Source organism: Gopherus evgoodei, chromosome 3, assembly GCF_007399415.2.
Source record: "Gopherus evgoodei ecotype Sinaloan lineage chromosome 3, rGopEvg1_v1.p, whole genome shotgun sequence".
NCBI classification, from domain to species: domain Eukaryota; kingdom Metazoa; phylum Chordata; order Testudines; family Testudinidae; genus Gopherus; species Gopherus evgoodei.
The window spans coordinates 158,577,626-158,593,775 of NC_044324.1; the positions used below are offsets into that span (position 1 = coordinate 158,577,626).

General features: G+C 44.2%; 1 protein-coding gene across 2 annotated transcripts in view; it reads left to right on the forward strand.

Annotated features, from left to right (window-relative positions):
- Nucleotides 1–248: 248 nt before the first annotated feature.
- Nucleotides 249–16,150, forward strand: part of TTC27 (tetratricopeptide repeat domain 27) — a 196,778-nt gene continuing 180,876 nt past the window's right edge. For both annotated transcript variants that reach the window (XM_030557129.1, XM_030557130.1), the window contains exons 1-3: nt 249–500; nt 3,677–3,857; nt 8,943–9,072. In XM_030557129.1, the coding sequence (XP_030412989.1) occupies nt 413–500; nt 3,677–3,857; nt 8,943–9,072 (399 nt within the window). In that variant the 5' untranslated portion in view covers nt 249–412. The remainder of the gene's footprint in view (nt 501–3,676; nt 3,858–8,942; nt 9,073–16,150) is intronic.

A 16,150-nucleotide genomic window follows, 5' to 3' on the forward strand; every position in this document is an offset into this window, starting at 1 on the left:
CCTCTCCGTGAGGCGGTTCGATCTCCGCGCGCGAGCGGAGCGAGACCCACGGCATTCTAAACGAGGTGCGCATGCGCCACTCTCCCGCGCCGGGGAAGTGGCAGAAGGAAGAAGACGCCTCGCGCGGCATCTCACAGTGACACTCCCTCGACTGCTCAGCAATATGGCGCGCGTGCGCACTCCATCGCCCCCTCAGTGCGCGAGCTAGAAGCAGTTGGGTCCACTGCGCGTGCGCCAACGCTCTCCGCCCAACGTGCTTCGCGACGCTGTCATGGCGGCTTCCTGAGGCCGGTCGCAGCACATGGGTTGGGAGCTCGGTGTCTGCGGTCAGTGAGGGAGCAGCGCCGCAGTCTGGCTGGTGGGGGGCCAAAGAGTGAGTGCGAGGCGGCGACAGCAGCAGCAGCAGTAGAGGATGTGGGCGCTGGAGCGGGCGCTCCTGAGGGGCTTCCCCAGCGCCGCGGAGTCCCAGTGGGGGAAGCAGAGCGAGTTGGCCGCGGCAGGTGAGAGGCTGGGCCGGGGTCCCCGAGGCTGCGGCGAAGCCGGCCCAGTGAGACGTGCAGATGGTGCCGCCTGTTGGGGATGCTGTAACTGCTCGCTCTGCGGAGTGAACCCGGCCCCAGGTGCTCACCGGGCCGCTTTAGGGCGCCGTGCAGGGGACCGGGGGTTGTTACTTGTAACAACTCAACATACATCTGAGCAGGGCGTTACCAGTGGGGAATGGCACCTTGTTGCCCTCGAACAGAAGGGTCAGGTAGCATCGCGTCACAGAGTCTGTCTACTGCCACACGGTGCGCGCTCAGCTCGGGTTCCGTGGCTGTGAAGACAGCTGCCTTGGTTAGTAGCTGTAGTTAAGCCTACAGGGCTGCGTCTGCACGGCAAAGTGAAAGTATGATTGTAGCCGGGGCAAACATATTTGTGTTAGCCTTAATTTAGCTAGCATGGGTATCTATAGGAGTGTAGACATGGTGGCACAGCCTAGCAACCTGAGTATGTTCCCAGGGACCCTGGAGGGCTTGTGCTCTGATTGCTAGCTCGGGTTGAAGCCTGTGCTGGTATGGCTTTGCTACTGTTCTTATCCGTGGTAGTAGACTAGAGTTAGCATAGGTATGTCTGTTTCTGCTACAATCACAGGTTCACTTTGCACTGTAGATGTCTCCTAGAAGGAGTTTGTGGTTGAACTTGAACAACTAACTGGAGTTAACAAGCTGAGTTGCTGTGTCTTCACTGCTATTTTAATCCAAGTATGGTAGCTTGAGTTAGAGCACTTCTTTTTTTGCCATGCTGACATACCCAACATGACATAATTTAGCTTGTGTCAACCAGGGCTGACTGTACTTGATGCTACAATTACTACTAAGATAGAGAGTGTGTCTACGTTACAATTAAACACCATTGGCTGGCCTGTCTTAACTGATGGGTTTGCATGGCTATAAAGCTGCATCATAGACAGCCTGGCTCAGTCTGAAGCCTTGGCTTTGAGACCCTCCTGAGCCCGCCTGCAGTTTTAAAGCCTTTCAGCCCAAGCCTTGCAAGTCCAACTCAGCTGACACGGGCTAGCCAGGCATGTTTAATTGCAGTGTAGAGGTACTCAGCCATTGAGGATATTGGGGATTTACTGATTATTGTTTAACTGCACTAAAAATTCTTGGTTTGACTTTAACATGACAAGTTACTGGCATTGGCAAATTGAAATTGGTAATAACATGAAACTCTTTTTTATTGCAGGGAAGGAGAGCAAAACATTGGTACATGCTAGTTATTCCATATTTTTATCAGTCATGTAACTAATTGCAATAAAAGGTACTTTTCTTGAGAGGGTCTGATGAGGCTGTAAGTGACCATTTTTCTTCTAACACACTCAATGGCTTTTTAAATGCAATCTTTCATTCTTCGTGAGGAGACTCTTCTGTATTTCAAGCACAAACAAGCATTTGCCCTCTCAAGCCAGTCATCCACCTATTGAAATACTTAAGTGTCAGTGGGGAGAGAGACTTTTGAGCTTTGACTAACAGGTGGTGGATTTTGAAAGAGAATGATACTGATCCAGATGACCCTTGTCTGTTTTACTCAAAGAATGTTCTTATACCAATTCCATCACAGTAATATCCAAGCACCTTCCAGTTTTTTATTCAGTGATGTGACCAAAATCTGTCATGTGATTTCTCTATTATCTTCTCTCTGGTGAGAGAATTGTGTGAGAGAATGCTGCTGTGTTTGTTTTGTAGAGACAGTAATGTTGAAGTGCACCTTGTATGTGGAACAGAAGGTGGGAAAGTTTGTAATGGTACTTAGTTCCTGGGGGAGTTCATTTTTACCTTCAAACTAGCCATTGAGAAAGCTCTGTCTGTTGCACATTTGTGCTTCACCCTTACTGTAGAGAGTCCTGTGGTGTTTCAGGAGTGGAGTTGTCAACCATGGTCTTCACCCTGGAGCTTTATGTGATCTTTTAGATATGCTGGGTCCAGTCCATTGAGCACCTTGAAGATAAGGTCCAAGATCTTGAACTTGATTTGCTTTTATATAATAATTCAGTTTATAGAATGAAGGAGAGGTTTGATGTACTCACAGTAGTAGCTTATGTTATTGAAACGGATGTATCCAGGATGGGTTTCTTCATTGTTGGTCACACTATCACATTCCTTCCTTAAACAAGGGATAGGCTGTTCTGGTGAGTGGCAACAGTTGCTCACGACCCTTTCATCAGCCAGGAAGTACATGGGTCAAATTCACAAATCTTGGGTCAAGACAGAGTACTTACAGAGGTCCAGCGCTTCTTGAGGATTGAATGTACTGACCTGCAGGAAAACACGCATGCTATTTGTTGTCCATCATAAGGGAAATAGACCCATGCTGTTTGAGAAGCCTTCCTACTTTTCAGCAATGTAGGATGATAGCTTTTTGCAGTGCTTCACTGGGAATAGAATTAAGCCTAGCCTGAACATTTCTGAAAATCCCATTCCGTGTACAAACTTCTTGATAAGTGGTAAAGTTACCATGCTAAATAATTTCCTTATCTATATAAGAATTTATCTTGCTCATTCCTTGTGAATATCTTTGGCAGCTACAGGAAAGGGTGTGTGACATAGGCTGTTAGATGGAAACTTATTCTTTGAACTCCTTTTATAAGAGTGTGTTGAACTAATCCTTTCTCATTCCTTGTCAGAAAATTTTCTCATGATCTCTGAAAAGGTCTTCTAGCCTGTGATATGGAGCTAGTGTCTCAGTGAGTTACCTATGGCATTTAAGACATTTTTGCACTACAAGTGCTGGTCTCACTTAAGACCATTAAGATCTTTCTATTTATTTTTAATGTGTACATCCTGTACATGTAAAATATTTTCAGGTCTTTTGCCTGAAACTTGAGGTTTCCTTAGTGGTGGTGAAAAATATGATTGTTTATGCTTGAACTCCATAGAGCAGTTCATATTTTCATTGGAAAAGGTAGCACTGATTTGTAAAATTCAGCTTGAACATTAAGATCTCAGCCTGCCGGGAGTGTTCTGTTTTGAAGAGGGTGTATTTGCATTTAATGTCAGGTGAATAGAGATTCTTTTTTCCTAGGATGAATAGGGAATGTTTAAAGTTTTGGTTTGGATCAGTCTTATGTGCCTTAAAACATCTATTGTTTTCTATCTTGCTGTCATCGCACTCTGATTTTTATTTTTTTTAATTCCAGGAAGTGAATCCTTGCTGCAATTGCATTTCGAAGGGAACTATGAGGCCATTTTATTAAGTGAAGTGATCCAGGATGTTTTCACTACACTCACGATGACAGAGGAGAATATTGACACCTACTTGGAGAAGCTGGTAGTAGCATACCTGGACTGTTCTGTTGCAGATGCTGATAACGTGGAAAGGTGGTAATCATTCATTTATTATATGTGAGGCTAGAAGAGGTTGTTAGTTTTATTAGAGGTCATTTTATCTTCTATAAAAGTTGACTGTATGGGACCTCTAAAATTTTTGTTCCAGGAGGACAGATGTCAGAGATGAAACCCAAGAAATCTATTTAGAAACAGAAAAATAAATAATGAGTTAATTTCTTTCATTATATTATATTTCAACATAGTGGGTTCAGGTGGTGTTGTTTTTTTGAAGTCACATCCATTGTTGGCAGCGTTTTTGTCTGAAGCTACTGGAGTCAAGAAGTTAATCAGTTTTAAATTAATCTCACCTTTTCTCTGCGTCCACAAACAATTGATCATTCTTTGTAATTCTGTAAACATCAGATTACATACATGTCAATAATTAAAGTTCCGCAAAACATGACATAACACAGTGTTTACATTATGCAGTGTGAGTCACACTGTGAAAATATTTTTATCCTTTTAAAATGACAGATCTTAACTCAAGGACTATTTCCTATGAGTAAGAACTATTTTCTCCTCCTGACTTTCTATAAAGCATTTACAGCACTTCCACTGTACAGTACTTTCAAGTCCTCTTTCTAACACTAGATGTTAATATGTCTGGATTTAATGTTTGCAGTTCGTCACATAAATAATATATAGTTTAAGGATTTCTAATTGAATGGAGTTGTGAAAGTGGGGCTTTTTTTTTGCTGTTCGTTTGTTTTAGTTTGTTTTTTTAGAGAAAGTGGTAGCAAGGAGAGCAGACCCAGCCCAGTTGGTGTGGTGGGGAGTAGGGGCAGGGTAGGAACCATCTATATTTATAATGTGTACAATAGATAAGGTTAAGATTTTGTCGTTATTTTTAGTAAAAATCACGGACAGGTCACAGGCAATAAACAAAAATGCACCTAAGGCCATGACCTGTCTGTGACTTCTAAAAATTATGGGGGGAAATGCGGGTATGAGAGCCCATGCCCCACTATGGGTAGGGCCCTACCAAATTCATGGCCATGGAAAACATATCATGGACCACGAAATCTGATCTCTCTCACGCACACGTATGCATGCACCTGGTCTTGTGTGCTTTTACCCTATACACCTCTACCCCGATATAACACGGTCTTCGGGAGACAAAAAAATCTCACCGTGTTATAGGTAAGACTGCATTACATCAAACTTGCTTTCCCCCCTCGTTCCTTTTTCCCTGACCGGCCCCTCCAGTGACCCCCAGGATCCCTCCCCCATCCAACCCCCCTGTCCCCTGACTGCTCTGACCCTATCCACCCCTCCCCGCCCCCTGACAGGCACTCACTGGCAGTGGCGGGAAGCGGAGCAGCCCCTCCCCAGTCCGCTCCACCCTGCCAGCTCCCAGCCACAGCGCTCCGCTTTCTGCCGTCGGTGAGTGCGGAGAGGTTGGGGAAAGGATGCCCCCCCTGCACTCACCTGCAGCGAGAAGCGGAAAGACGTGGCCCCAGCCTGCTCTGCTTTCCTTGCCCTGGCCTCAGCCGTGTCGCTGGTGGGTGGCTGAGGAAAGATCCTGCACTCATCTGCGGCGGGAAGCGGATCACCACGGCTGGCAGCTGGTGGAGTGGAGCTGGCTAAGGCTGGGCTGCTCCGCTTCCTGCCACCGGTGAGTGTGGGGAGGTTGGGGAAAGGACGCCCTCTGCACTCACCGGTGGCAGCACAGGGGCACCAACATGAGAGCTGCACTGACAACGGAGAAGCAAGTTGTGATTGCACTATAGAAGCTTGTGATGCCAGATTGATTTCTGACTGACTGGTAATAATTTGGAGTCAGAAAATCCACCATGGCAGTTGGCATGCAAGTGTGCAGGGCTGTTAATTGCCTCCTAATACACAGGACTGTGACTCTGTGAAATGTGCAGGATATAGTGGATAGTTTTGCCGTAATGGGGTTTCCAAACTGCAATGTGGCAATAAATGGCATGCATATCCCTATTTTAGCACCAGACCACAAAGTACACAAACAGAACTACTCTTCTATGGTAATGCAAGTGTTAATAGGTTACCAGGGACACTTTACCAATATCAATGTGGGCTGATCAGGGAAGGTGCATCATACGCACATCTTTAAGAACACAAGACTGTTCAGAAAGCTTCAAGCAGTGATTTTCTTTCCTGACCAGCAGATTATAATTGGTAATGTTGAAATGTGACGACTGCAGTACATGTAGGAATATAATATTTTCAGCGCACCTATTAATTTTGTTTGAGACTGATTTCATTAGTTGTGTGACACTGCAGTAGCGGGTAATTGGTTCCTTTCAGAACTGCTGAGCACTTGGCCACATATGTTGTGAATTAATAAAGATTAATTATGTTCTAAATAATAGAATTTTATTCTGTAACAAAATCAGTGCAAAAAAACCCCATGTAATTTTAAAACATTAAAAGCTTAAGTTCTTTTCTATGAATGTGTTAAGGGGAAAGAACATTCATGTCCATTTCAGCCACGTATACACCAACCTTAGCTTTCACAGGTTAATGTATGTGAAGCTGTGATTGTCTTTAATGTCCCTCAGCGTAGAGTGGTAGGGATACTGCGTGACCTCCAATGCCACATGGAATGTTGAGGTGGGATATTGTGTTCTCAATGGGCTGTGAGGGAGGTGAGCCTGAGACTGACTGTTTGAACCTTTACAGGTCCACCAGAGTCTGCAGCATCTGTGTTTGCTGCCTGCGAAACCCTATTATGTCCTCGTGCATTTCCCTCTCCTTTTCCTTCTGGGACTTCTGGCCTTTTTCCTCTCCACTCTTCCCTTCTCCAGGCTATCTGCGATATTCACCTTCCATGCCCTGTGTTCACAGTCCAGTGTAGCACTGGTTCGCAGATTCTTATTGAACATGTCATCCCGAGTCCTCTTCTTTCACCTCCTTATTTGGCATAGGCATTCTGAGGGTGTGGAGGGGGAGACCCTGAAGTCCACGATGGCAGGAGCTGCAGATAAAATACACAGAGATACCATTGTAATTGTACAATGCCAGAAAGAGAAATGTAAGATGCTGAACTCTCTCTGCTTACTCTGTTAAAGTTTTAAGCATTACCATTTCACTTCTGCTTGGGATTCCTTGTGCAGCACAGTCACAGCAACAGCCATCGTGAGTATGGCCTGCGGGTGGTTAAGAAAATGAGGAGGGAATTGCTCAGTTGCATGAATTTCATTGTATAGGACAACGCCACTGAATATTGGCACCATTTTCCTCAGGCAGTGGTGATTTTTGCTGATATCTCACTCCTGAGAGTAACAGGGAGCAAGCATAGTTACTGCTGGCGTCCCAAAGTCACCCCAGCCCATATGCTGCTAGTCTGCGTACTGCAATGGTGCCTGCCGAAGTTATCGCTGAGCAGCTTGGGAAAGTGTCCTACTGCAGAGGACAAAATAAGGCAACCCTCTCTAGAAACCTTTTGCAGAGGATTGCAGGGTACTTCCGTGAAAGTGTCATCAAGCTCTCTCAGGAGGATTCAAGGGATATCCCTGTGTACATAAACAAATTGCTTTGCATGGACTCTCACAGCGAACTCTATAGGGGAATGAAAAACAGATCGCAACTCTGCCTCTCTTGGTTGTACCATTTCTTCTTCTAGGACAAGTAAATGAATGAAAAGTAAAAAGTTGTTCCCTGCTATTTTGGGAGTGCCACTCCTGTAACTGAAACTTTATCTACACACTTACCCTGCATTGGGCTTGGCTGTGTTGGACCAGCCGAACTGAAGTGGAGTCAAAAACAGGTCCTGGCTTGCTGCCCTGCTGAGTCCTTCGGTCATCTGTTCCCCCATACTCCTCCTCCTTATTCCTCTTCCACATCCTCCTTCTTGCTGTTCACGGCAGGGGCCTGTGACTTGGGCTTCTTGGAGATATCCATGGTGTGTGTGTGTGTGTGTGTGTGGGGCGAGTATCTCCACTGAATATGGCATGCAGCTCATTGTAAAAGCAACAAGCCTGTGGCTCAGCACCAGATTAACTGTTAGCCTGCCAGGCATTCTTGTATGCCTGCCACAGCTCCTTGGCTCTCACAGGACACTGCTCTTGGTCCCTGTTGTATCCCTTCTCCTGCTTCCCCCAAGGAATCTGTTCATAGATGTTGACGTTTCTAAGGCTGATTCAGAGCTGTGCCTACACAGCCACTTCTCCCTGCAGGCCCAGGAGATGCAAAAATCTATCTCCTCCAGGCAGGAGCGCATTAGGAGCATGTAGGTGGCATGGTCAGCTGGCCAGCTGCATTCAACAATGGAGAGCTGCTAAATGCACTTGTCAAGCGGGGCAATCTGGAATAGGCATTTCAAAAATGTGTGTGATTTTTAAAGGTGAGGAGTGACGACTCTGGTCTACATGACCCTTTGGCAGTGGAGTACAGAAGGGTGACCAGAGTGGTCAGCATGGGACACTGTGGGACAGCTTCTGAAGAATAGTGAGGTTTGATGTAAGTAACACGGTGTCTGCACCATGCTGCTTTGACCTAAGTACATTGGTCATGGCTCTGTGTCACTGAGGGAGGTGGTGTTCGTCTGTTGGCATAATGGGGCTCTTACATCAATGGGAAATACATTTAAGTGTAGACATACTCACAACCAGGTCAACATAACTTTGTGGTGTAGACCAGCCCATAAGAATGGCCATACTGGATCACACCCAAGGTCTATGTAGTCTAGTTTTCTGTCTCTGTGTGGCAAGTACCAAATGCTACAGAGGAAGGTGTAAGATCCTGTAGTGTGCAGATGTGGATTAATCTGCTCTCCACAGTAGGCCTTACCCTGGTCTCTGATAATTAGAAATTGGCTTAAGCAACGAAGCACAGGACTTAATATTGCTTCTAAAATACTTTGGTATTAATTATGACAACTCTGAATATTCTTGATATCCCTATAATATCCATATTCTTATTATTTTCCCCACACAGCTCTACAGTCTTGGATACTGAACTTCTTCATCTTTGTTTTTCTTTCAGTAAGAAATAGCAAATTTTAAGGCTTCAAAGTTTTTTTTTAATTGGTATGAGACTAAATCTGTTCTAATATGTTGTTTGATGAAAAATATCATCAGTTAATTGCTTTGATTATCTGTCTTGCAGACAAAGGTTGATATTTCTGCTTGGTGTGGGCAGCTTGCAGCTCTTTGTTCAGAGCAATTGGACTGGACCTCCTGTTCACTTACAGCCTCAGGACTTTTTGCCATCTTCATTATTACACCAGTTCTGTGAGGTATGGTTACATTTCAAAAAGCTGTATTTTGGTTAATTATTGTCACTTCTATTCACTGATCGCACATCTCCTGAAACAAGCATACACAGGTGTCCTAAACAAATACAGGCAATGTGAATTAATAGAAATTTACTATCTGTAAGTGGACTTCTGAAACTGAAGCAATTCCCCAAATTCTGTTGCTGCAGCTAGGGTAAATGTGAGAGTGTCATGGGGTTTTCTCATTTCTCTGCATGAGCGTCTTCCAAGTATAGTCTTAAGAGAGTATTTCAGAGTGGACACTTCATTGTCTGGCAAATATGAGGTACAGAAATGTTGCATTCAAAGAACCTGTGGCAACTTATGCCTTGCAAACTCCCGAGAATCGGACTTCAGTTTCTCTGAGATTGTGGCTTTCTGCAAAGATCTGATATATTTCCAAAGCATTCGTATTTTCTGTATTAAAACATTCTTCTTAACCTTTTTAACTCCCAGGTAATCCCAGCGATTCTCCACAAGCACCTATTTTAGTGGGCTTCCATGGCCATGCATTAGACTAAGGCACTGGCTTCAAAAGTGCAGTCATAAACTTTGGGAAAGGGGTAATGTCACTTTTGAGCACCTTCAAAGCTGCCATCTGGTGTTCTCACACAGAATAGCATGGGATTTCCCCTCCCCAATTCATAATATTCTATTCCAAACATCTCAAACTGGTCAGACTGCAGAACAAAATGTTACCTAAAAAAAAAATCAGTTTCAACAGAACAGCCAGAGGCAGTGTCTAGGGCAGGGGTGACCAAACTTACTGACCCTCTGAGCCACATACTATAATCTTCAGAAGTTCTCAGGGCTTCAGCCCGCCGGGACTTGTAGCTTAAGCCCCACTCCTGCTGAAGCCCCAAGCCCCGACAGGCATCTCCTGCGGGGCTGAAGCCGCAAGAGCCCCCTGCCCTAGTCTGGTAGGTGGAGGATGGAGGGCTCTATGAACTGTACTTTAAGTGCAAATGAGCCACATGCAGCTCGCGAGCTGTGTTTGGCCACCCCTGGTCTAGGTCATCTCTCTAATTTATTTGGGATGTGGCAGAGGCTTTAATTGCAATATAGTATATTCGTAATTGCTGTGAGAGTATTTAGCCTACAGTGTTTTGATCCGGTTAAAATGATTAACAAAGAAGCTGTTTCTCAAGGACTGTCAACAAGATTGTCCAACAGAAGGGAAACGGAATGCTTGATGTTCCTGAAACATGCTGAGCATCTATAGCTGAGGTGGATTTCAACAGTTGTGGATGCTCAGCACCTTTTCAGGACCAAACCCTTAAAACATAGGGTTATCATTAAGCATTTTTATATTACTGAGACAAATGGATTTTTAAAGTTAGAACTGGTCGATAATTCTATTTACTTTAGAATCTTTTTCTTCATATACAACAAAGTAATAACTTTTTGAAGTATTATATTTTAGACGTATGTAGTTAGACTGAAGTGTAATTGCCACTTTCTCACCAAGACTTCTCTATATCTCTCTTCTTGTACTAATAGAAGTTAGTGTCTGCAAAGATCTCCTTATAGGAATACAATAGCTGATGCTGTTAGTTAAATCTTGGACAAATAAAAATATACATCATCATAGTATTTTGTGGCTCTTACAGCAGCTGACGTAACCATTGCTTAAAACAGATCAGGGAGCTGCTTTGTTTGCACTACTTTGTGATATCAGTTCTTGCATGGAGAAAACAGAACTTGGGACAAGAATAGTTGTATTATAGCTAGTGTAATTATAGACACTATTCTTAGTGTGTGACAAATACTTATCCTAGTGAGTCATTGTGTGTGTCTGTCCCTAATGAATAGGAATGGGCCAGTGCTGGCTGCTCATCTTCTTAGCTCTTGCTTCTGGCAGGATCACAGCAAAGAGGAGCAGTGCAGCCAGCACTAATGAGTGCTTCTGTATCTGTGGTTCAGCATAGTTTCTTTAGTATTAACTCTGTCCTAGAATATTGGACTCAAAGCAACAGAGAGACGCTAACTTCTTCACCCTCTCAGTGGCCTTCAGGGAAGGGTCTAGAGGATTCACATCTTAGTGCTCCCTGTGGTCTTGACTGGAAGTGGGACAAAACGTGTTTGCTTTTGCTTAGATTTTCTCCTTCCCCACTTTCAACAACAGGACTACAGTGTGAGAATGAATGAAGATAGGGGTGGAGTTGTGGGCCGACTAAAGAAGGAGAAGAAGCTGACTACTGACAGCCTCCTAACTAGTCAAAAACAATGTTAAAATTTGGCTCTTCTCCCCTTCTCCAAAAAATGGTCCAGGGACCTTACGCTGTCAGGCAACTCAGCACACAATGGACCCAAAAGCCAAGAAGGGAATCCATGCTGGACTTGTAACTTAGCCTGTATGAAGCTGGAGAGCTCCCACCAACCACTGCCAGCTTAAGCTGTCTTCTAGACAGTAGGTGCTCTAACTTTTTCTCCCCAAGGCATAATTCCTTTCAGTAACTGAGAGGGTTAGCAGAGTTTTCACCTTAGTAGCGCAATATTATATCTGCTTGTGCCTTTGCTGCAACAGCGTGTTAGGCGTTAGTTGCTATTTTGTAAGTTATGTTTAGCAACTTGTTGAGACATTAAGGAACTAAAAGTGGACATCATGGTTACTGTGTACCCTCAGGCAGCCACAACCATACAAGAATAACATTAAGAGTAAGACACATGGTCTGAAAGTACTGATAAATGTACTTAAGCCAGTGTTTATTCAAACCATGGGTTGCAACCCAGTACTGGGTCACGGCATGTAAGGCACTGGGTTGCCTTGCTCTGTTCAGCGCTGCTGACTGGGATGTTAAAAGTCCCGTCAGCGGTGCTGCCCAGCTAAGGCAGGCTAATGCCTACCTTTTCCGACACTGTGCTGTGCCCTGGAAGTGGCCAGCAGCAGGTCCTGCTTCTAGGCGGGAGACCACGGGGCTCCATGCACAGCCCCTGCCCCGAGCACCAACTCTGCACTCCCATTGGCCGGGGACTGATCAACGAGAACAGGGGGCGGGCGGTGCCTGCGGGTGAGACTCGCGCAAAGCCACTTGCATGCCTCCGCCTAGGAGCTGGACCTGTTGCTGGCCGCTTCTGGGGAGCAGCGCGGTCTGCGGTGCCAGGACAGGCAGGAAGCCTGCCTCTGCACCCCGGCTGCACCGCTGACTGGGAGCTACCCAAGGTAAGACTGCTCCCCAGCCCTGAGCCCAAACCCAGAGCCTTTCCTGTACCCCAAACCTCTCATCCCTGGCCCCAGCCCAGAGCCCTGATTCCCTCCCGCACCCCTGCCCCAGCCCTGAGTCCAAACTTGGAGCCCCACCCCCACCCTGAATCCCTCATCCCTGGCCCCACCCTGAAGCCTTCACCTCCACACCCCAACCCTCTGGCCCAGCCCTGAGCCCCTCCCGCACCCCAGACTCCTTATTTCCAGCTCCTTTGGGTTGTGGGGATCAACAACTTTCTTCAGCTGGGTTCCCAGAAAAAAAATTTGAAAATCACTGTACTAAGCTACTTATTTGAGAAAATAATGAAACATAACAAATAGCAAGACTTGACTGAATTTAAAACGTGCAATATCTGCACTGAGAGCCTCCTGGAATAAAACTGAATTAACTTTATCTTTTGAAGGAATGCTCTTTGCTTCTGACAAATCCTCACTGTTACCCATGGTTTTAATTAGACTTAATTGAAACTCTGATATTAGTGGGCTGAGTGATTTATCAAATTGGACTTTTCACCACCACAAGGTCCATTTCTATTTAAGTATTGTCTGCTAATTTTACATCCATACCTGACTTGCTTTGGATATAGAATTATATTATGAAAAAGATTAAAGCAATATAAATAACTGTGATTAAAAACTACAGTATCAAGGAGATGATTTAATGAGCATGATGAAAATAGAATATTAGAAAAATATACGTACAAGATTGTGTAATTTAAAAAAATCATTCTTTACTTCATGTTCTACTGGGAAGCTAATTACATTTGCGTGGTGAGGTTAGCCTGTTATAGTGTAGTCTGCTGGTATGTATTTCTAAGTATATTTAAATTCAAGTATGGTATTTTTATATTAAAAGCAGACCTATTATTTTGGAGTATGTTAAAGGTGACCTGACCCTCGCCACAAAAAAAAATTTTGTTTTTGCGTTTTTTCAGTTTGCTGATCTCCAATATATAAAGAGAGCCTGAAATTTCCTGACTGTATTTAACATTAGAAGTTCAGATCTTGTTTGGGGTTCAAGAGACCACAGTGAAATTAGGAGGATTATGACTTTGGAAGCTGAGGACGTGAAAACTTATTGAGAGAGGAAAGGATGTTCAAAGTATTTAAAACTAATTCATTTCGACATTTTTGCCATTTGTAAGAGACTATTTTAGGCTGCCTTTATACATCAAAAAGAAGGCACAAACTGCTCCTTTTTTTTTTTTTTTAAACCTTTTTGGCTTCAGTAAACTTGATTTGATATCTTAATATAAATTCTAAGAGTTAGTACATATGGGCACTATTGTGTAAGATGGATTTTAACAACTGATTTAGCATCCAGCAGCAACTAATATTGATTTGCCTTTGTCCGCTTCTTAGAGTACGGTATATACTCGATCATAAGCTTGTTCGTTTATAAGCTTACCACCCCAGATGGATAAGTAAAAATGGAACATTTTTATAACCTGTTCATAAGTCGATCCTATAATTCACGAGTCAGCAAACTTTGGCTCCCAGGCCATCAGGCTAAGCCGCTGGTGGGCCAACATGGTTTGTTTATCTTGAGCGTCTGCAGGCAAGGAGGTAAACCTAAGTAAACAAAGTGTCTTGGTACGCCAGCTGCTTATCCTGATGGACCGAAACAACAAATGGTGGGGAAATATTTTTTTTGGGGAGAAACACATGACCCCACCCCTAGCCTAGGACCCATACTCTCTCCCCATCCCATCCCTTCCCACCTTATCTGGGGAGGATGACTCTGGCATGGCCGCAGCGTGCTCCAGCGGTCTGGGCCGGCATGGTCGCAGCCTGCTCTGAGGGGCGGGGCCAAGGGGCATGGTTGCAGCCTGCTAGCCCCGGAGCTGCAGCTGCTTTGGAGACTGGGGGGAGAGCATCGTGGCCAGAAGCGGAGAGACTCTGGCTCTCCCTCTTCTCTTCTGGCTGTGCTGCCTCTTCTTGCTCCTTCTGTTGGGGGGAGGGGCTATGTCCCGTCTCTCCCCCTCTATACCCATTCATAAGCTGACCCCCTTCTCTGGTGCTTCCCTTTTTTATTAAAAAAATTCGGCTTATGAACCAATATATACAGTACTTTTTTAACCTCCTTGGAAGGATTGTAAAGTCCAGCATTTGTGTCATAGATCAACTAATACAGAGGTCTCCAAACTGGGGGCATGCTCGCTAAGGGGGTGTGGCTTGGTTCTGGGCCAGCCCCCATGAGGGATGGAAAGGGAGTGCTAGCCAGCACCTCCCCCAGCCTCAACCCCCTTACCTCTGTCCATTTCCCCCACTCCCGGAGCCTAGACAGTTTAAATACAAAACAAAAACTTCCGATTTCTATTCTTTTTTTCTCAGTATTCTTAAACTTTCTAACCTATCCAGATATTAGTAGTTAATTGTCCTGTTATAGATTACAACAAGAAATATGAGGGAAAACAGAAGAAATACTCTATCAATTAACAAAATAAAAGCCCAATTGAGATGTTTTGTTTCTCTCTGAATCCATTGTTTTTCCACCCTGAATATGCAAACTCAGAGAGAGATCAATAAAGAATGCTGCTGATTTTCTCTGTCTGTGCTAAGAAACCGTAGCCCATGCTTCCTTCACCTACCACTATAACTGCTGCAATGCTTTCTCCTACACCACTTCAAGTCCGAACTTTCCATACTTAAATGTGCTGCTGCCTGTTTCAAGAATAAAGAAACATAATCATGTCATGTTATCTTAAATACCATAATAGGCCTTCCTTTTCCCCACCTCTGCATCTCATTCATTTCAGAAGCATGTTCAAAACTACCCTTCTTGTTTTCAAAGCTCTATGTGAGCTTGGTCTTAACTTTATGCTGTTTGGTTTATGCCTACTCCTAGCCAGCAGCAACCTCTCAAGGTATTTCTAATTATAATTGTACTATGAATGCGCTGATAACTGAGTCTGACCATAATTATTTCTGTCCCGTGATAAATCAGGTGAAAGAACAAATTGTGAATACTCCTTTTTAGATTAGCTACAGGTCCTTACAGATGCCTTGCATGAGCAGTGCGTTCATGAGGGTGCATACATTTATTCTTCCCCTCTGAATTAATCCAATTCCCACTTAGATTATAGGTAAATTAAAGAATAATCCTGTGGGATCTTTAACAGAATTGAATTATGGTTTGATGCTTATGAGTATAGTTATTGAGATGGTTTATAACTTCCAAATGGAGGAACAGCTGACAGTTTAGTAGTAGGTATGTGTTCCATTTCCCTGAAGTGATCTCAGAATGCACAACAACCATTAAGGAACTTGAATGCTTAAATAATCTTCCCAATATTGCCTCAGGTTTTGTATGCGAAATAGTGAAAACTGACAAATAATGACTCTGAATAAAAAAAAACAGGAAAAAAAAGCACATCTAAATTTTTGAACTGAACTTTCTGGGATCAAAAACTTTGGGTGGGGGAAAGAGGTGGCCTCTATGGTAAAAAGTTTTCAATCTGTGGCCCTGATCCTGCAAAGACTTAACCTGTAGTGTAGAAAAGCTCTATATCTGTGTAAGTTATATCACTCCGTGGTGTAAATAAGCCACTGCCCTGAGTGACATAAATTGCACCAACTGAAGCATCAGTGTGGACATTGCTATGTCAGTGGCAGAGCTTCTCCCGCCAATCTAGCTACCGCCTCTCGCAGAATTAGTTTTAATATCCTGACAGGAGAGCTCTTGCCTGTTGGCTTGGAGCGTCTTCGTCAGATGCGCTGCAGCGACACAGCTACATTGGTGCAGCTGCGCCACTGTAGTGCTTGTAGTGTAGATTAGTGCTTAGTCCACATAAACTGTTAATTTAGTTAAAATTAGCGGACCGGTGAAAGGCTAGGAGGAATTATTTATTTTAA